This window comes from Lepidochelys kempii, chromosome 6 (assembly GCF_965140285.1).
Source record: "Lepidochelys kempii isolate rLepKem1 chromosome 6, rLepKem1.hap1, whole genome shotgun sequence".
NCBI classification, from domain to species: Eukaryota; Metazoa; Chordata; order Testudines; family Cheloniidae; genus Lepidochelys; species Lepidochelys kempii.
Genome location: NC_136385.1, coordinates 1,194,185 through 1,214,073, shown reverse-complemented (window position 1 = coordinate 1,214,073; position 19,889 = coordinate 1,194,185). Strand labels below are relative to the sequence as shown.

Here is a 19,889-nt window from a genome sequence, read left to right as displayed (position 1 = left end):
CAATTTAGTACAGATAATAAATAATAAACACCCAAATAAATCTTTTCTTCTTGTGTTTCCCAGAAATATGTCAGTGTCACGATCCCATGTGTGGCAGTTTCCTATGCCAGGCAGCCAGACCCCTTGCATCCATGGGCCTCAGAGGGCCCCAGCTGGTGTAAATCGGTGGGAGCACCATGGGCATCTGGCTCTAACCCCTAAACCCCACTCCCCCCCCCCAGAGCTGGGGAGAGAACCCAGGAGTCCGGGCTCCCAGCCCCCCCCTGCTCTAACCCACTAGCCCCCACTCCCTTCCCAGGGCTGGGGAGAGAACCCAGGAGTCCGGGCTCCCAGCCCCGCCCTGCTCTAACCCACTAGCCCCCACGCCCCTCCCAGGGCTGGGGAGAGAACCCAGGAGTCCTGGCTCCCAGCCCCCCCTGCTCTAACCCACTAGCCCCCCTCCCCTCCCAGAGCCGGGAAGAGAACCCAGGAGTCCGGGCTCGCTGGGCGATTTCCCGCCGGACACAAAGGGGTTAAAACCATGGAGCTCAGCAGCGTCCTCCCTTTTGGGAGGGGGGGTCTGTGACGTCACAAAGAAGGGTCCTTCCCCTCCCGCAGCGGGAGCGAGCCCGGGAGCGGGGGAGTCTCAACACCCCCCGTCCGGCTTTGCGGGGCGCTCTTAAAGGGCGCAGCGGTGAGTCCGGGCTGGGAGTTGCGGGCGCGGAGGGGGGCCGGGCAGATGTCAGCTCCCCGCCCCCCATCAATCCGGAGTCACCCCTGACTGCAGTGGGAGCAGGGCTAGGTTCTGATCTCAGCTCCCCCAGGGTCAATCCAGAGTCACTCCTGATGACCACGGGGGCAGGGCTGGATTCTGATCTCTGCTCCCTGGGGTCAATCCAGAGTCACTCGCTGACTGCAATGGGAGCAGGGCCGGGTTCTGTTTGAGTTTTCCCTGGGGTCAGTCTTCATTCAAATGAGAGCAGGAGCTGGATTCTGATCTCAGCTCCCCTGGGGTCAATTCGGAGTCACTCCCTGACTACAGTGGGGTCCTGGCTGAGTTCTGATCTCCGCTCCCCGCACCGTGTCACTCCAGAGTCACCCCTGACTGCAACAGGGACAGGGTCGGGTTTTGCTCTCAGTTCCTCCGAGGTCAATCCGGAGTCACTCCTGATTACCATGGGGGCAGAGCTGGATTCTGATCTCTGCTCCTTCTAAGTACCACCTTAGACTGTCAGACTAATTATTTAATTAATGCTACTTAGTCCCTGCACAGACTCCCCCCCCCTGTCTGAGCCCGGCTGCTCAATGAGGGCCCTTTTATGGTTCCAGGCGAAGGGGAGACGCATGCTGCCGGTGGACGAGGAGCGCAAGGAGCGCAAGGAGATCGACAGGGACGCCATGCTGCAGAATTGCAGAGCCCGTCTGGCCTTGCCTAGGGGCCTGGGACGGGCTCCTGGGAGGTCTTTAACCCTTTGATGGCCCCACGTTCAGACACTTCCAGCCTGCGAGGGACCCTGGGGACCATCTGGTTTGGCCTCCCGCCTCACCCAGGCCAGACGTCCCCCCCCGGGTGATTCCTCCCCACAGCCCGTATCTGATGGCTGAGCTAGAGCGGGGTTTTCAGACAGACACCCCCACCCCCGGGACAGGCCTCTGAGAGATGGAGAATCCATCATATCCCTGGCTAGGACCTTCCAATGGTATCCCACCGTCCTCCTCTGCCCCACTGCCTCTAACGGAGTGATGTCCCATTGACCCCAGCAGGGGATCTGGCCCCGTTGACTCCACCGTCTCCCCATCTTTCTCTCCAGGCTTCCCCCTCCCAAAGGCCAACGTGAGGTGGATGGAGCGAGGGGAGGAGCCATGGGGCCCTGATCTCCCCTCCCCCGAGGCTGTGGGGACCCCAGGTGAGACCCACACAGGTGAGGAATGAGGGAGACCCATAAGAGGAAGGTCAGAACTGGGGCCCTTCCAAACCGTGTCCCCTGACACTCGCTGTTACAACCTTTAACACCAGAGCTCCTGGCCCTTTCCCACTCCTCCTGGCCAGCATCGGGGCCCCAGTGTTTTAGAGCAGGGGGCTGGGAGCCAGGACTCCTGGGTTCTACCCCTGGCTCTGGGAGGGAAGTGGGGTCTAGTGGTTAGAGCATGGGGGGCTGGGAGCCAGGACTCCTGGGTTGTCTCCCTGGCTCTGAGAGGGGAGTGGGGTCTAGGGGTTAGAGCATGGGGGGCTGGGAGCCAGGACTCCTGGGTTGTCTCCCTGGCTCTGAGAGGGGAGTGGGGTCTAGGGGTTAGAGCAGGGGGGCTGGGAGCCAGGACTCCTGGGTTGTCTCCCTGGCTCTGAGAGGGGAGTGGGGTCTAGGGGTTAGAGCAGGGGGGGCTGGGAGCCAGGACTCCTGGGTTCTACCCCTGGCTCTGGGAGGGAAGTGGGGTCTAGTGGTTAGAGCATGGGGGGCTGGGAGCCAGGACTCCTGGGTTGTCTCCCTGGCTCTGAGAGGGGAGTGGGGTCTAGGGGTTAGAGCAGGGGGGCTGGGAGCCAGGACTCCTGGATTCTACCCTCGCTTTAAGTTCCAGTCCCGGGGGATCAATTTGCTTGGTTCTCCTCCCGGATCTCCCTCCCGTCTCTCTCCAGCAGTTGCCAAGGTGGCCGCACCCCCGACCCCCCGCTGCAAGCCGGCCGGCCGCTCCTACCAGTGCCCAGAGTGCGGGAAATCCTTCCAGCAGAGCTCGCACCTCCTCCAGCACCAGACCACGCACACGGGCGAGGGGCCCTACCGCTGCCCCGACTGCGGCCGGGCCTTCAGCCAGAGCTCCGACCTGGCGCGGCACCGGCGTGTCCACACGGGCGAGCGCCCCTACCGCTGCGCCCAGTGCGGCAAGGGCTTCGGCCGCAGCTCCCACCTGCTCAACCACCAGGCCGCCCACTCCGGCGAGCGGCCCTTCGGCTGCGCCGACTGCGGCAAGCGCTTCGGCCACAGCTCCAGCCTGCACAAACACCGGCGGGTCCATGCCGCCCAGCGGCCCTTCGGCTGTGCCGACTGCGGCGAGCGCTTCCTGCAGAGCTCCGACCTGCTCAAGCACCGGCGGGTCCACGCCGGCGAGCGGCCCTTCGGCTGCGCCGACTGCGGCAAGCGCTTCCTCCAGAGCTCCGACCTGCTCAAGCACCGGCATGTCCACACCGGGGAGAAGCCCTACACCTGCGGGGAGTGTGGGCGCGGCTTCAGCCAGCGCTCCCACGTGGTCAAACACCGCCGGGTCCACAGCCGGGGCCAGCCCTGACGGGGGGAAATGGGGACAGATCTTCTTCTTCCGTTTGTGCAGCAAGTATCTGCATCTGCCCTGGGTTGTGCGGCTGCGGTTTGGGGTTGCCCATGAACCTGGCGGGAGATCCACACCAGCGGCTATTTCATGAGGTGTTTGCGACGTCTTGTGAACGCCCTTCGGCTTTCCACGCTTCATCGGTAGGGCCCATGTCTTCCGGCACCGAAAACAGCCTAAGTTCAGATTTGCGAAACTTTGTAGTTTGGAAATGTCGGTGATGCATTATTTTAATACAAAAAAATACACGTATCGGCAAACGGGAGCAATGTGTAATCCTTTTACAGCTCGAAAATGAGGTAGCCCTATATTACGATGTTGACAGACACTTGGACATTTTTTTCACAACCAAAATGGTCAGTTTTAGAACATAAGAAATGTGTGACGTGATCGTTGCTATAAATACAAAATTCTTGCCACGCAAGACAGTGCAATTAATATAAAAGTTGGATTATTGTTTTATGCAACGACCTGGCGGCTCAGGGGAATTTGGAATAATTACAGTTCTGCTTAAAGGACACGAAGGTGTTGTTGCAAATATCTGTATATCGCCTATATCAGCATACAAATAGTCATTGACACCTGGTTAGGACACATGACAACTCATTTGGGCATCCGTCCTCACGGTTTCCAATGACATCCAGTAACACTGTGGGGTTAGCTCTTGTCCAAGTTTGGCCAAACTGCATTCAGCATCGGCTGCTCGCCAAAAGATCACGAGCAATCTGGCTAAGTCGTGGCAAACCTTCCTCCGAAAACTGGAGAGAGAAACGTCATTAGCAAGAGGAAGTTCATCTTCGGTGTTCAGGTAAACGGCCCACTCCCCCCCAGGTACAGATCACAGCAGTGGGATACAGGAACTCCTCACTGAACGTCGGCCTGGTGAATGTTCTTTCGTCGCTGATCAATTCGGGAACAGGCTCGTTGAAAGTTGCGCACTGCTCCCTTAGAACGTGGTTTGGCAGCCGCCTGCTTTGTCCGCTGCTTGCAGGAAGAGCAGCCCGTTGCAGCGAGCTGGGGGGGGGCCTTGGAACCAGGGTGGGCTGGCAGCCCCCCCATCAGCTCCCCTACGTTCCCTGTGAGGCAGCTGCCCAGCGGGCTACCAATCACTGGGCCGTTCAGCTGTCCCTCCCCCATGGCCCTGCGCTGCTCCTGCCCTCTGCCTTGGAGCTGCTCCCCGAGCCTCCTGCTTGCTGTGCGGGGGGTGGGGGGGGAAGAGGGGCGCTAACGTCAGGGTGTCCCCCTCCCGCTCCCCTGCTCCTTTACCCCATCTCCACAGAGGTGGGGCGGGGGGGACAGGATAGGGCTCAGGACAGAGGGAGCTTGCTGGCAGCAGCTGTTCTCTCAACTTGCTGATCTACTTAAAAGGGCAATGTACTGAGAGTAGGGTCAGCGTACTTAAAGGGGCAATGCATTTCTCAGGGTGTGTGTCTCTGTCTCTGTCTGCCATGCTGTCTCCCCTCCCTCCATTGTGCTGCCTTGTAGAGCGGGAGGCTACATTAACAACACTGTGTTAACCCTCGAGGGCTCAGCCAAGTGCTCGTTCATCATTTAGCAGTAAGGCTTCCCCTGGGAAATATCCCACCCTCTGACTCCGCCACCTCAACCAAGCTTCACAATTATCATTGCTGTGTACCAGTATTAAATTGTTTGTTTAAAATTTTATATACATCTATAAATAAAAAATATTGTCTTTTGTCTGGCAAAAAAAGTGTCCCTGGAACCTAACCCCCATTTACATTAATTCTTATGGGGAAATTGGATTCGCTTAACACTTAAAAGTCGCATTTTTCAGGAACATAACTACAACGTTAAGTGAGTAATTACTGTATTCTGTTCATAGTCACTGACGTTGTGGGAGAGTACACAACCTTGCTTGGAATCAAGGACTCTCACATCACAAAAAAATCTCTATGGTGGCTGTTTGTATGTAAGTACCTCCTACACTTTCTCTGCACAACTTTGGAAAACTTGACACTTGAGATTGTCCAGGGCATTCTGTCCTTTGTACTGAAGTATTGCCAGCAGATCAGATGCACGGTTGTACACTTCTGTTGGGAACATTGACCAGGATTCAAACCCAAGTAGTGTCTGAACGCATGGAGTTGCTTCTGCTTGGATAAAAATTCAATCTGCCGCAAGCAAGTCACTCGGCAATAAAACACTTAGCTCCTCTAAAATGGTAGTCGTGTACCTTGATTTCCTGAGCAGCGACCCCCTTATAGTGCTCCACATGATTGTCTATGGCTTTAAGCCAAGTTGTTAATCTTGTTGCATCCGGTTCCGGAGGTAATCTTGGGCTTTCAACCCCCTGGTCGATAAGGTAGTCTCCGAAATGAGTGCATATGAGTGAGGGGTAGCCATTTTCGTTACAGCACACAGACGGTCCACTTCTGTACAGAGACAGCGTCAGCGCTCGTCTAATACAGCTGTAATGCGTCCCCCACAGGTCACATCAATGCAGTTGCTTAAAATGTCACTTAAACTGTCTTTGAATAACTTCCGCATGTTGGTTGCATTACCCGTCACATAAGCCGCTGCTTTTAAAAAATCACTTTTGTGTAGGACAAGAGTCTTTATAAGAGCTTGCACAACTGTGTAGTAATGAACATGTTCGAACTCCACTGTTTCTATGAGCTTGGCAGCAACTGGGCAATCTTCTGAAACCTGCATCCGCTGTATTAGAATATTTGCAACATGCCAGAGTAGGCTGCCTGGAGAGTCATCCACAATTACAGCTATGTGCTAATCCTTCCATTCAGTGCTCCGTTGTGGCTTGTTTAGTTCAAAGACGCAGGGAATATGGACTTGTCATATTTAGGAATTCTCGCATTTTGGGATTATCTGGTTTGCCTAGTGGGATATCTACACTGCCACCAGCCTCCATCTAGTCTAGTACTGTCATTCCCCTGGATTTCTGATTTTCCTTGTGTACACGTGCCAGTAATTGGGTGCTGTGGCTTTGCAGATGTCATGTCTCCACTCTCTGTCCTTCATTTTCCTTTTTCGGTGCGGGAACATGACGACCTTTCAGGTGGTCACCTGTGCGGCCCTTTTTAACATGGTCAAGAACTTTGGTGCGAATTGTGTACAATAACTTCCCTCCGCCCACATGGAGCACGCCGGGGCTGAATTCTTTAACTCTCTCCTCCGGCGTAACCGGGCTAGGCATTGGTAGGGAACGGCTCGAATGGCCAAAGTACAAGGTGGAAAATCGGAAGGAATGGGTGATTCTGGAAATCAAAAGTAATTTTGGAAGAACTGTGGCAATATCTGGAGAACATTGGCCCTGTTCATTAGGGTCGAAATCACATTGTGGAAGGTTAAGCGCATGGGTCCGAAAGGGTTTGCGTGACTTCAGGTTGTGCTGAGGGACATTGTTAAGGTCCTGGTGAATGGGGAAATGTTCGTTTCCCTTGATTTGCTGGACTTCCTGGAGGATTAGAGCAAATGGGTGAGGGAACAATGTACGACCGCACGGGCAGCCAAGGTGTTGGGGTCGACTTTGCGGGTTCCAGTATGTGACCCCCGGGGTACAACCTGGAACTGTGGGTGCACCATGCCACCTTAACTCTCCAGCCTGGGCTGTCTCACACAGTGCAGTGCCAGTGACATGCAGCAAAGCCCTCCAGGTGCTGCGATCACTCAGCCGTCACCAGGTGGCGCTCCACACCCAGCTGAGTTGCATGAATTCTCCCTGAGCCACTCACGAATCCCACAGAGAGAGGCATCAGCCAAATCCCCCCAGCTCCCAGCCTTACACCCCAGAAATATACTGTCTTGCACTGCTCAAGACTACTTGGACAGTGCAAGCTCATGAATTGGTTCGCCACTCCCAACAAAGGGTAGTGGTCATGCAACAACCCTTGCTAACCTGAGCTGGGAGTCTCTAAACATGTCAACCCAAACTGCCCTGTTTTAGATAAAACATAAACCAGATTTATTCATGACACAAAGACAGATTTTAAGTGATTATAAGTGTTAGAATCGCAGTCTAAATTCAATTTCTGACCTCTGTGCCTATTTTTCACTTTAACAGACTAAGCAAGATTTGAATCAAACAACTTTTCTCACCCCACTGAATGTTCCAGGCAGCTCACAGTTCTCAAAACACAGGCTGGATTCGCTTCCCAGCCTGGGACCAATCTCCCCAGCTCGCAGTCTTTGTCTTCCAGTTGATCTTCCAGGTGTTGAAATAGGGGAGGTCAGAAGCCAAGTGGTGACGTCATCGACCCTCATTTATACTTTCTCTCCAGGTGCTAGAAAGCTCCTTGCTGTGATGTGAGGGTCAGGCAGCCCCCACTGGGTACATGTCCTCTCTGAGGAGTCTCTGGGAGGGCCACTTGGGAGAGTGCTTTCTCCTTGATGGGCCGTCAACGCCTGTCTGGCCAGCGTAGCTGCTCCTTTGTCCCTATTGAAAGGCCGGCGGTGGGCATCTCTCATCCTCGCCACATATTTCTGTAACAAACACAGAGCAAAACTTCATAACTTCACATACAATGGTAACACGCACAATCCAACAGGATAGTCGTGTTCAACAGATCATCACTTCTCAAATGATACCTCACAAGGCATGTATTGTACAAAACATAGGATTACATCACAGTGGTGAATACAGGGGTTCCAGGGTGGTAGTTTGAGGTACAGAGTTCACAGCATATGGGTGCGGGAACAGCGTGTGACAGCACGGGCAGACTGGGGGTTGGGGTTGACTTGAGGGCTCCAGGGATTCACTTCATTGCAGGGTCGGTCCAGTTGGCACCAACAAATCGAACGTGGCTACTTCTGATCCGTGCCCCGTGGTGCGCAGTACTTGGCTACAGAGGACACAAGAGCCATCACTGATGTCCGTAGCACTGATGTTGATGCTCCCCAGCTTGTGCCTGCGTTTCTGGACCAGGTTGACCCTTGGCTGTGTCTTGGCAGCCACCTTCTTCAGATGGTTGTGGAAGGTTAGCATGCGAGCCAGCTTCACGCCGGGATAGGTCACGTCGCACAGCGTTGCCGCAGAAGGACGCTTTCAGGGTGCACTTAGCGTTCACGTTATCAAGATGGGATGCAGTGACTGTTGGTTTGTGTCAGGGTTGGCTTGAGCCTCCATTTCCGGAGATATTCCTCCCTGGTGTTTAGGTCTGTCACGGAGTGTGGGGGAGTCCAGGCCCTGCACCCCTCTTCCTGGGATTCACTGAGACTCTCAGCCAGCCAGTAAAACAGAAGGTTTATTGGACAACAGGAACACAGTCCAAAACAGAGCTTGTGGGTACAACCAGGACCACTCAGTCACGTCCTTCTGGGGGAGCAGGGAGCTTAGACCCCAGCCCTGGGGTTCCCTGTGTTCCTCTCCCCAGCCCCAAACTGAAACTAAACCCACCCAGCAGGTTCCCTGCTGCAGCCTCTGTTCACATTCCTGGGCAGAGGTGTCACCTCCCCCTCCCCCTCCTGGCTCAGGTGACAGGTTCTCAGGTCTCCCATCCCCAGGGCACATTCCCAGGTCAACACTCCCCCCTCCCTGCTGAGTCACATCGTCACATCTCTCCCCCCTTAGAGACTGAACTGAGCGGGGTCACGCTGACCAGTGACCTGGGGAAGTTCGGGGCCCCCTCTCCGGGACAGCGCATCCGCTATCAGGTTGGCACTTCCCTTCACGTGGACCACGTCCATGTCGTAATCCTGCAGGAGCAGGCTCCATCTCAGGAGCTTGGCGTTGGCTCCTTTCATCGGGTGCAGCCAGGTCAGGGGAGAGGGGTCGGTGTAGACGGTGAAGTGTCGCCCGAAGAGATAGGGCTCTAGTTTCTTGAGGGCCCACACCATGGCCAGGCACTCCTTCTCGATGGCCGCGTAGTGTTGCTCCCGGGGCAGCAACTTCTTGCTCAGGTACACGATGGGGTGTCTCTCCCCCTTTTCATCCTCCTGCATTAACACCGCCCCCAGTCCCGTGTCTGAGGCGTCGGTGAACACCACAAAGGGCTTGTCAAAGTCTGGGTTTGCCAGAACTGGGCCACTGACCAGAGCCTTCTTCAGCGCCCGGAAAGCCTCCTGGCACTGCTCGGTCCAGACCACCTTGTCTGGCTTCCCCTTCTTGCATAGCTCCGTGATGGGGGTGGCTATGGCGCTAAAGTGGGGCACAAATCTTCGGTAGTATCCTGCCATCCCAATAAAGGCTTGGACCTGCTTTTTGGTGTGGGGAGCGGGCCAGTCTCTGATCACCTCCACCTTGGCTGGTTCCGGCTTTAGGCGGCCGCTCCCCACCCGATGGCCCAGGTAAGATACTTCCACCATCCCCACCTTGCACTTCTCCGCTTTTACAGTCAGCCCAGCCCCCTGGAGTCGGTCCAGCACTTGTCTAACCTGGGACACGTGGTCCTCCCAGGTCTGGCTAAAGACACAGATGTCATCAATATACGCCACGGCAAAACTCTCCATCCCCCTCAGGAGCTGGTCCACTAGGCGCTGGAAGGTGGCCGGCGCTCCCTTGAGGCCGAAAGGCAGGGTCAGGAACTCATAGAGCCCCAGAGGGGTGATAAAGACGGATTTCAGCCGGGCATCTACATCCAGCGGCACTTGCCAGTAGCCCTTTGTAAGGTCCATGGTGGTAAGGTACCGAGCTCCTCCCAGCTTGTCTAGGAGCTCGTCCGGCCTGGGCATGGGGTAGGCATCAGATACAGTGATGGCATTGAGCTTCCGATAGTCCACACAGAACCGGACCGACCCGTCCTTTTTGGGGACCAGCACCACCGGCGAGGCCCAAGGGCTGGCAGATGGCTGGATCACCCCCAAAGCCAGCATGTCCCGGACCTCTCTTTCCAGGTCCTGAGCAGTTTTCCCTGTGACTCAGAAGGGGGAGCATCTTATCGGCGGGTGCGACCCTGTCTGCACGCGGTGGACAGTCAGATTAGTGCGTCCAGGCTGGTTGGAAAACAGCTGTCGGTACAGATGCAGCACCCCCCTGATCTCAGCTTGCTGGGCAGGGGTTAGCTGATCCGAGAGGGGAATTGTTTCCAGGGGGAAACCAGCTCTGGTCCCAGGGAATAGATCTACTAAAGGGTCATCTCCCTGCTCCTCCCACTGTCCACACACGGCCAACACCACATTCCCCCTGGCATAATATGGCTTCATCATATTCACATGGTACACCCGGCAGTGGTGCGCCCGGTTCGACAGCTCCACCACATAGTTTACCTCATTGAGCTGCTTGACAACCTTGAAAGGGCCCTCCCAGGCGGCCTGTAGTTTGTTCTTTCTCACTGGGATGAGAACCATCACCGGATCCCCGGTGGCGTAGGCACGGGCCCGTGCCGTGCGGTCATACCAGACCTTCTGCTTCTTCTGGGCTCTGGCCAGATTCTCCCTGGCCAGGCCCATGAGTTCAGCCAGTCTCTCTCGGAAGATCAGGACATACTCCACCACTGACTCTCCATCGGGAGTGGCCTTCCCCTCCCACTCGTCTCTCATCAGGTCCAGGGGGCCCCTCACCCTCCTGCCATATAACAGTTCGAAAGGCGAAAATCCGGTCGACCCCTGGGGCACCTCCCTGTATGCGAACGGCAGGTGAGGTAAGTACTTGTCCCAGTCCTGCGGGTGCTGGTTCGTAAAGGTTTTCAGCATCATCTTTAGCGTCCCGTTAAACCTCTCCACCAGCCCATTGGACTGGGGGTGATACGCTGAGGCCCAGTCGTGCCGGACCCCACATTTCTCCCACAAGCACCGGAGCAGGGCCGACATGAAGTTGGAGCCTTGGTCTGTCAAGACTTCCTTGGGGAACCCCACTCGGCTGAAAATGGTCAGGAGCGCATCAGCCACGGTGTCGGCTTCAATGGAAGCTAAGGGCACTGCCTCGGGGTAGCGGGTGGCAAAATCTACCACCCCCAGAATGTATTTCTTCCCCGACCGGGTCGTCCTGCTGAGAGGCCCCACGATGTCCATGGCCACCTTCTGGAAAGGCTCCTCTATGATGGGCAAAGGTCTCAAAGCCGCTTTCCCCTTGTCCCGGGCCTTCCCCACCCTCTGACAGGGGTCACAGGATCGGCAATACTGCCGGACCGTGGTAAAGACCCCGGGCCAGTAAAAGTTCTGTAGCAACCTCTGCCGGGTGCGCTGGATTCCCTGGTGCCCTGCGAGGGGGATGTCATGGGCCAGGGACAGGAGCCTGCGGCGATACTTCTGGGGGACCCCCAGCTGCCTCCTGATCCCACAGGACTCTACTTCCCTTGTGGGAGCCCATTCTCGGTACAGGAACCCCTTCTCCCACAGGAACCTCTCCTGGCAGCCTCTCCTCATGGTCCGTCCCACACCAAGGTCGGCCAGGTCCCTGAGCTTCCGCAAGGAGGGATCTTTCCTCAACTCGGCCTGGAACTCAGCGGCTGGGGCAGGGACGGGGCCCGGTTCCCTCTCGCTGGCCAGGTCTGAGGCCTCCGCCTCTCTGAGCCGTGCCCCTCGGTGCTCCCTCCCCACCAGGGTAGGGTCCTGCGCCTCCGGTGTGGTACCCTCCCCGAGGTCAGGGCGCAGTGCCCCTCGCCGGCTCTGGCTACGCGTCACAACCAGGGCGGCCTGGGGCTTGCTTGGCCAGTCCTCTAGGTCTCCCCCCATCAAAACTTCAGTGGGCAAATGGTGGTGTACCCCCACATCCTTGGGGCCCTCCTTGGCCCCCCATTTCAGGTGTACCCTTGCCACGGGCACCTTAAATGGGGTCCCGCCCACCCCTGTCAGGGTCAGATAGGTGTCGGGCACCACCCGATCTGGGGCCACCACCTCGGGCCGGGCCAGCGTCACCTCCGCGCCCGTATCCCAGTATCCATTGACCTTCCTCCCATCCACCTCCAGGGGAACAAGGCACTCTCTCCGGAGGGACAGCCCCGCGCCCACCCTGTAAACTGAGCACCCTGAGTCCAGAGCCTCCAGCCCTCTGGTGGAGCTGGCCTGGGGTACTCTTCCCTCCGGGGCAGGTGGTAAACTGGTAGGCCCCCTTTCCTGGGTCGTCTGCCCCTCGTCCAGCTGGGTCCCTACCCAGTTAACCCTGGGTAGGTTGGGTCTGCTCAGTCTGTCCCTGAGCCCGGGGCACTGGGACCGTACGTGGCCTCTCTGGCCACAGTGATAGCAGCTCAGGTCACGTTGGTCCCCTCGAGCAGGTCGGAGGGGCCCGACGCCAGGCGTTCCCCTTGGGAGGGGGTTCTCCCTATTTCCCCGCTGGGAGGGCCCCTGGTGACTCTCTCTCTGCATCGGGGGGGCCTGTTCTTTTGGGGCTCCTCCTGGCTACCCCCTGACCGACTGTTCACAAACTCGTCGGCCAGCTGCCCTGCGTGCTGGGGGTTCTCGAGCTTTTTGTCCACCAGCCACAGCCTCAGGTCGGAAGGGCACTGATCATACAGTTGCTCCAGTACGATTAGGTCCAGCAGGTCCTCTTTAGCTCGGGCCCCAGCTGTCCACTTGCGGGCATACCCCTGCATCCGGTTGGCCTGGTGTAGGTAGGTGACCTCAGGCGTTTTACGCTGACTCCGGAACCTTCTCCGGTACATCTCGGGGGTCAGCCCAAACTCACGGAGCAGGGCCTGTTTGAACAGTTCATAGTCCCCTGCCTCCGGCCCTGTCATCCGGCTGTACACCTCCACGGCTTTGGGGTCCAGTAAGGGGGTGAGAAACTGGAGCCTGTCTGCAGGGTCAACCCTGTGCAGCTCACAGGCATTCTCAAAGGCCGTCAGGAAGCTATCTATGTCCTCCCCCTCCTTCCGCTGGGCCAGGAAGCACTTATCAAAGCTCCTTGCCGTCTTGGGTCCCCCCGCACTCACCGCAGCCGGCGCCCCACTGCTCCTCAGCCTGGCCAGCTCCAGTTCATGCTGTCTTTGTTTCTCCTTCTCCTCCTGCTCATGTTGACGTTGTTTCTCCTCATGTTGACGTTGTTTTTCATGATCCTCCAGCTCCCTCATTTTCATCTCCCTCTCCCATTCCAGCCGCCTCCGCTCCAGGGATGGGGAGCTCCGCCGGGAGGATCCCCTGCTGGGTGCCGGGGTCAGGGTGCCCTCGGTATTCACTGGGCTTCCCCCAACCCCTCCCCCGGACATAGGTAGGAAGGGTCTCGGGATGTCCTCAGCAGCAGTCTGACCCCTCCCAGCCCGGTCAGGCCCCAGGGCCCACGCTGCGTCTGCCGGGCGGCTTCCCTCAGGGACAGGGATCGGGTCATCCAAGCGATCCCTCTCCTCCAGCTGGGCAATCAGCTGTTCCTTGGTGGACCTCCCGATGCGCAGCCCCCTCTGCCTGCACAGCTCCACCAGGTCGCTCTTAAGGCGTTTAGCGTACATCTCCCTGCTGGCCACTCGCAGGCCGGGCAGCTTCCCACGGTTTCCAGGAAAAGCCCCTCGTGTGCCGGTCCTTCTTGAGGTCACCGACTCTTTGCCAGGGTCGAGCTGCAGACTCCTCCGCCCCTGGGACCGCTCGCTGCAATCCCCCGGGGACCCTGTTACTGCAAAAGTCCTTCTCTCTGGTCACACATTCCCAGGGGTTAACCGCCCCCCGAAACTGTCTCTCTCTGGATCTTCAGCACGCCTGGTCCCCGTCAATTCCCCTTCCTTTTACTGCTCCCCAGTCACTTACTGCAGGAAGCGCCGTTCACGGGGTGCAGTACATCCCACCGCTGCCACCAGTTGTCACGGAGTGTGGGGGAGTCCAGGCCCTGCACCCCCCTTCCTGGGATCCACTGAGACTCTCAGCCAGCCAGTAAAACAGAAGGTTTATTGGACAACAGGAACACAGTCCAAAACAGAGCTTGTGGGTACAACCAGGACCCCTCAGTCACGTCCTTCTGGGGGAGCAGGGAGCTTAGACCCCAGCCCTGGGGTTCCCTGTGTTCCTCTCCCCAGCCCCAAACTGAAACTAAACCCACCCAGCAGGTTCCCTGCTGCAGCCCCTGTTCACATTCCTGGGCAGAGGTGTCACCTCCCCCTCCCCCTCCTGGCTCAGGTGACAGGTTCTCAGGTCTCCCATCCCCAGGGCACATTCCCAGGTCAACACTCCCCACTCCCTGCTGAGTCACATCGTCACAAGGTCCCCGTTCAAGGTGGACTCAATGTCATGGAAGGTGGCTGCTTGCATCGCCAGGGCGAGGTCATCTGCATCTGCAGATTTGCGTGACTTCGTTGGTGGCATGTCGCTCGTGTAGACGCTGAGGAGCATCGGCGCGACTACTGAGCCTTGGGGCTGTCCGTTGTTGAAGAGCCGGGACGAGATGACTCTGTCGCCCAAATGGACATGTAGCCACCTATTGCTCAGCACCGTCCATAGCAGGCATAGTGTTTTGTGGTAGTGGACGATCCTTGCGAGCGTCAGCATCTGGCCTTTAATCCAGACTAAGTCGTAGGCCGATGACAGGAATACAAAGGCTGCGCCCGTCTTAGATTTCTTCTGGAATCCAGCCGCCATGTGCATTGCAAGGGACAAAACTTGGTTGCGTTTAGGCCGGAATCCCGCTTGTTCTTCGGGGATCACTGAGCCGACGGGAGGGCTGATTCTCTGGAGGATGATGCGTTCCAGGTGTTTGTAGGTCATGCACAGGAGTGATATCAGCCTCTAGCTTCCCAAGTCATCAGTTGGCTTCCCCGGTTGGAATATGGCATTGACGATTGCCTCCTACCGGGCTTTTGGGATGGTTTTGGTGTAACGTTTCGCCAGCCATGGGAGTCCCTTGGGACCTACTTGATGAAGAAATTCCAGGGGGATACCATCTCCGCCAGCCAGCTTCCCTTTCTACATTGGGGCTAAACCTTCTTTATTTCATCTGTGCTGATGGCGGTGGGGTTGTGTGGAGAGACTGGTCATTGGCCGGTGTAGCTGATGATGGCGTTTCGTCTTTTGGTGCTCTTCACCAATTTGGAGGCTATGGCGTTGGGCCGGACTTTTGAGGTCTGATATTCAATTAGCAATGGTGAGATGTCATAGTAGGACCAAGGCATGGCGACTTGAGTGTGTGAAGTCCAGTCCTTGAACTAGCTGAGTCTAGAGACTAGCAGGGCTTTTGTAACCTGTGGGCTGCCCGACTGGCTGTACTGCTGGGCCAGATCCTGGGTCTCTTTTGTCCAGCAGGGAGTGTTTTCTTCCTGGAAGCCCATGGAGATGCTCTTCTTGGCGGCGGTAAGCCGGCCAACAAACCAGTGATAACATGCCAGTGTCACCACGTTTTCGACACATTCCCTATAGCTGTCCCAGTCGGCTTTGGCCAGATTCCACTGTGGGATTTGTTTGGACAGAATCACAGGGATTGCGATGCCGAGATGGGTGGTGATAGGCCTATGTTGGCTGTTGAGGAAGTCGGGAAGTATTTTGTGACATGCGTGCAGCGTTGAGATGATGGAGGGGTCCGGGTTTAGTTGCAATGCCAGGGAGCAGCGTGGAAAGGTGCTCGCTGCTTGGGTTCAAAGACCAGTTGCAGATCTTACGCAGACATCCAGTCCAGGGGACGGTCTGTGTGTGTGCGAATACTTGACAGTCCAAAAAATATGAGTTCACCCCCAAACAGAGCAGGGCTTGATCGAAAGTTTGTGGGTTCTGCACAAGACAGTTCAAAATGTAAACCACCCTGGACAAATTCACGGCCCTGCATTGTCCCGGTGACAGGGAAGACTTCTTTCTTTCATTGTACGCTGCGGTCAGCAGCTGTCCTGTGGCCCCCAAGGAACAAAAGAAGTAACTTGTCCTCTGGAAAGTGAAATACACCGCCCAAGTAGCAGAGCAGTATCCTCACACCACCGGGCCCTTGTGTACCCGTGGTGAATCCCTCACTGATAAAGTCGGTCGTTGTTTGTGGACCTTTTCTGGGAGTACAGTAATGTATTCCTAGTACTTTGTCAGATGCACTTTGCTATGTTCTTTCAGAAAGTTTGGATTGTTTTTAATGAATTCATTTTTTATTGGGGCCAAAATGTTTTCAGCTTTTGGCCCAGTTTTTAGTGTGTCCTGATGAGGGTTAAATATGGATTAATTAACGAAGCGGATGCCTTTAAAATAGAGTATGTGACATAGACAAAGGAGCACAGACACAAACTTGCCACCCAGGAAAACCCACTCGCTATTTGTCTCACATTATTAAACATCGGTGCATGTGGAAATCTGGTTAAACTCTCTGGGGTGAAAACCTGGACTGTTGGGGGTCGCTGAGACGCAAAGTCCATGTCTTAAGCAATGACCACTGGAAAGTTGTACTCTTTGGGGCTCAGGGACGGCCAACCCCTGGCCTCTCTGCTTTCCGTCACCGCCAGGGCCCAGCCCTGACTGCCAGGGGAGAGCACCCCCTCCAGGAAGAGGCTGGGGCAGCCGGGAGCTTCCCCCCACAGCCAGCGCCCGCTGCTGGGAGCCAGGACTCCTGGGTTCTGTTGCTGGTCCACGGGCCCCAGACTCCAGGTGCTGCCTCAGGATAAGGAATAGGTCGGGTTCACCACGCTCCCCAACCAGGTGCATTGGAAATGTGTGAAGAAGGGATTTGACTTTACTCTCATGGTGGCTGCTAAAGGGTTAAACCCCATTGCAGCCCTACAGCCCCCCCTGCTTGGGATAGAACCCAGGAGTCCGGGCTCCCAGCCCCCCCTGCTCTAACCCACTAGCCCCCACTCCCCCTCCCAGAGCCGGGGAGAGAACCCAGGAGTCCGGGCTCCCAGGCCCCCCTGCTCTAACCCACTAGCCCCCACTCCCCTCCCAGAGCCGGGGACAGAACCCAGGAGTCCGGGCTCCCAGCCCCCCCTGCTCTAACCCACTAGCCCCCACTCCCTTCCCAGAGCCGGGGACAGAACCCAGGAGTCCGGGCTCCCAGGCCCCCCTGCTCTAACCCACTAGCCCCCCTCCCCTCCCAGGGCTGGGGAGAGAACCCAGGAGTCCTGGCTCCCAGACCCCCCTGCTCTAACCCACTAGCCCCCCTCCCCTCCCAGAGCCAGGGAGAGAACACAGGAGTCCGGGCTCCCAGCCCCCCCTGCTCTAACCCACTAGCCCCCACTCCCCCTCCCAGAGCCGGGGAGAGAACCCAGGAGTCCGGGCTCCCAGCCCCCCCTGCTCTAACCCACTAGCCCCCCTCCCCTCCCAGAGCCGGGGACAGAACCCAGGAGTCCGGGCTCCCAGCCCCCCCTGCTCTAACCCACTAGCCCCCACTCCCTTCCCAGAGCCCGGGAGAGAACCCAGGAGTCCGGGCTCCCAGCCCCCCCTGCTCTAACCCACTAGCCCCCACTCCCTTCCCAGAGCCGGGGAGAGAACCCAGGAGTCCGGGCTCCCAGCCCCCCCTGCTCTAACCCACTAGCCCCCACTCCCCCTCCCAGAGCCGGGGAGAGAACCCAGGAGTCCGGGCTCCCAGCCCCCCCTGCTCTAACCCACCAGCCCCCACTCCCCTCCCAGAGCCGGGGAGAGAACCCAGGAGTCCGGGCTCCCAGCCCCCCCTGCTCTAACCCACCAGCCCCCACTCCCCTCCCAGAGCCGGGGAGAGAACCCAGGAGTCCGGGCTCCCAGCCCCCCCTGCTCTAACCCACTAGCCCCCCTCCCCTCCCAGAGCCGGGGAGAGAACCCAGGAGTCCGGGCTCGCTGGGCGATTTCCCGCCGGCCACAAAGGGGTTAAAACCATAGAGCTCAGCAGCGTCCTTCCTTGGGGGGGTCTGTGACGTCACAAAGAAGGGCCCTTGCCCCTCCCGCAGCGGGGGCGAGCCCGGGAGCGGGGGAGTCTCAACACCCCCCGTCCGGCTTTGCGGGGCGCTCTTAAAGGGCCAGCGGCGCCCCCGCGCAGCGGTGAGTCCGGGCTGGGAGCTGCGGGCGCGGGGGGGCCGGGCAGAGCCCCGGTGGGGGATTGGGGGGGGGGTAAGTGATGACAGTCCCGCCCCTCCATCACTCCGGAGTCACTCCTGACTGCAACGGGGGCAGGGCGGGGTTCTGCTCTCAGCTCCCCTGGGGTCAATCCGGAGTCACTCCTGATTGCCATGGGGGCAGGGCGGGGCTGTGATCTCAGCTCCCCTGGGGTCAATCCAGAGTCACCCCTGACAGCAGCGGGAGCAGGGCGCGGTTCTGCTCTCAGCTCCCCTGAGGTCAATCCGGAGTCACTCCTGATTGCCATGGGGGCAGGGCGGGGCTGTGATCTCAGCTCCCCTGGGGTCAATCCAGAGTCACTCCTGAGGTCAATCCAGAGTCACCCCTGACAGCAACGGGGCCAGGGCCAGGTTCTGATCTCAGCTCCCCTGGGGTCAATCCGGAGTCACCCCTGATTGCAATGGGGGCAGGGCTGGTTCTGCTCTCAGCTCCCTTGGGATCAGTCTGGAGTCACCCCTGAGTACAGTGGGGGTAGGGCTGGAGGAGCAGGGCTGGATTCTGATCTCAGCTCCCTCTAGCTACCACATTAGACCATATCAGAGTAATTACTTAATTAAGTGTCTCAGATTCCTGCCCAAGATCGGGTCCGTTGCGCTGGGCGCTGCTCAGACCCCGCCTTGTCCGAGATCGGGGGCCCCCATCGCGCCGGCCGCTTGTCGTTCCAGGCGAAGGGGAGGCGCATGCTGCCGGTGGACGAGGGGCGCAAGGAGATCGACAGGGACGCCATGCCGCAGAATTGCGGAGCCGGTCTGGCCTTGCCTAGGGGGCTGGCTGCCCGCCAAGCTGGGACGGGTCTTGGAGAACCGAGAAGGTCTTTAACCCTGTGATGGCCCCACACTCAGACACTTCCAGCCTGCGAGGGACCCTGGGGACCATCTGGTTTGGCCTCCCGCCTAACCCAGGCCAGACGTCCCCACTGGGTGATTCCTCCATCCAGCCCGTAGCTGATGGCTGAGCTAGAGCGGGGTTTTCAGACAGACCCCTCCCACCCCCGGGACAGGCCTCTGAGAGATGGAGAATCCATCATATCCCTGGCTAGGACCTTCCAATGGTATCTCACCGTCCTCCTCTGCCCCACTGACTCCAAAGGAACAAGGGCCCATTGACCCCAGCTGGGGTCTGGCCCCACTGACTCCACCCTCTCCCCATCTTTCTCCACAGGCTTCCCCCTCCCCAAGACTGACTTGAGGTGGATGGAGCGAGGGGAGGAGCCGTGGGGCCCTGATCTCCCCTCTCCCGAGGCTGGGGGGACCCACGGTGAAACCCACACAGGTGAGGAATGAGGGAGACCCCTAAGGGGAAGGTCAGAACTGGGGCCCTTCCAAACTGTGTCTGGAGTGGAGCTCTGGGAGGGGAGTGGGGTCTGGTGTGTTAGAGGAGGGAGGGCTGGGAGCCAGGACTCCTGGGTTCTGTCTCCAGCTCTGGGAGGGGGATGGGGTCTAGTTGGTCAGAGCAAAGGGGGCTGGGAGCCAGGACTCCTGGGTTCTCCCCACAGCTCTGGGAGGGGAGTGGGGTCTGGTGTGTTAGAGGAGGGCAGGCTGGGAGCCAGGACTCCTGGGTTCTACCTTCACTTTCAGTTCTTCTTCGAGTGATGGTCCCTATTGTTATCCATCAAGGGTTGACACGTGCGCCATGCGTCTGGCCCAGTGTCCGCTGGTCCGCACATGTCCCCTTCCTTCGCCTCATGGTGTCGTCCGAGGCCATAAGAGGCAAGGCGGACCGACCGCGCCTCCCATTCCTTCTCCACTGCCGCAGGGTCCGAGCCGGAGCTG

The 19,889-nt window shown here is 58.1% G+C and overlaps 1 protein-coding gene across 1 annotated transcript in view; it reads left to right on the top strand.

The window, feature by feature from the left end:
- Positions 1–19,889, top strand: part of LOC140912221 (uncharacterized) — a 32,917-nt gene that overhangs the window by 7,740 nt on the left and 5,288 nt on the right. Inside the window, exons 6-10 of the mRNA XM_073346352.2 lie at positions 1,309–1,439; positions 1,791–1,901; positions 2,612–3,257; positions 18,783–18,928; positions 19,279–19,389. Of these exons, the coding sequence (XP_073202453.2) occupies positions 1,309–1,439; positions 1,791–1,901; positions 2,612–3,257; positions 18,783–18,928; positions 19,279–19,389 (1,145 nt within the window). The remainder of the gene's footprint in view (positions 1–1,308; positions 1,440–1,790; positions 1,902–2,611; positions 3,258–18,782; positions 18,929–19,278; positions 19,390–19,889) is intronic.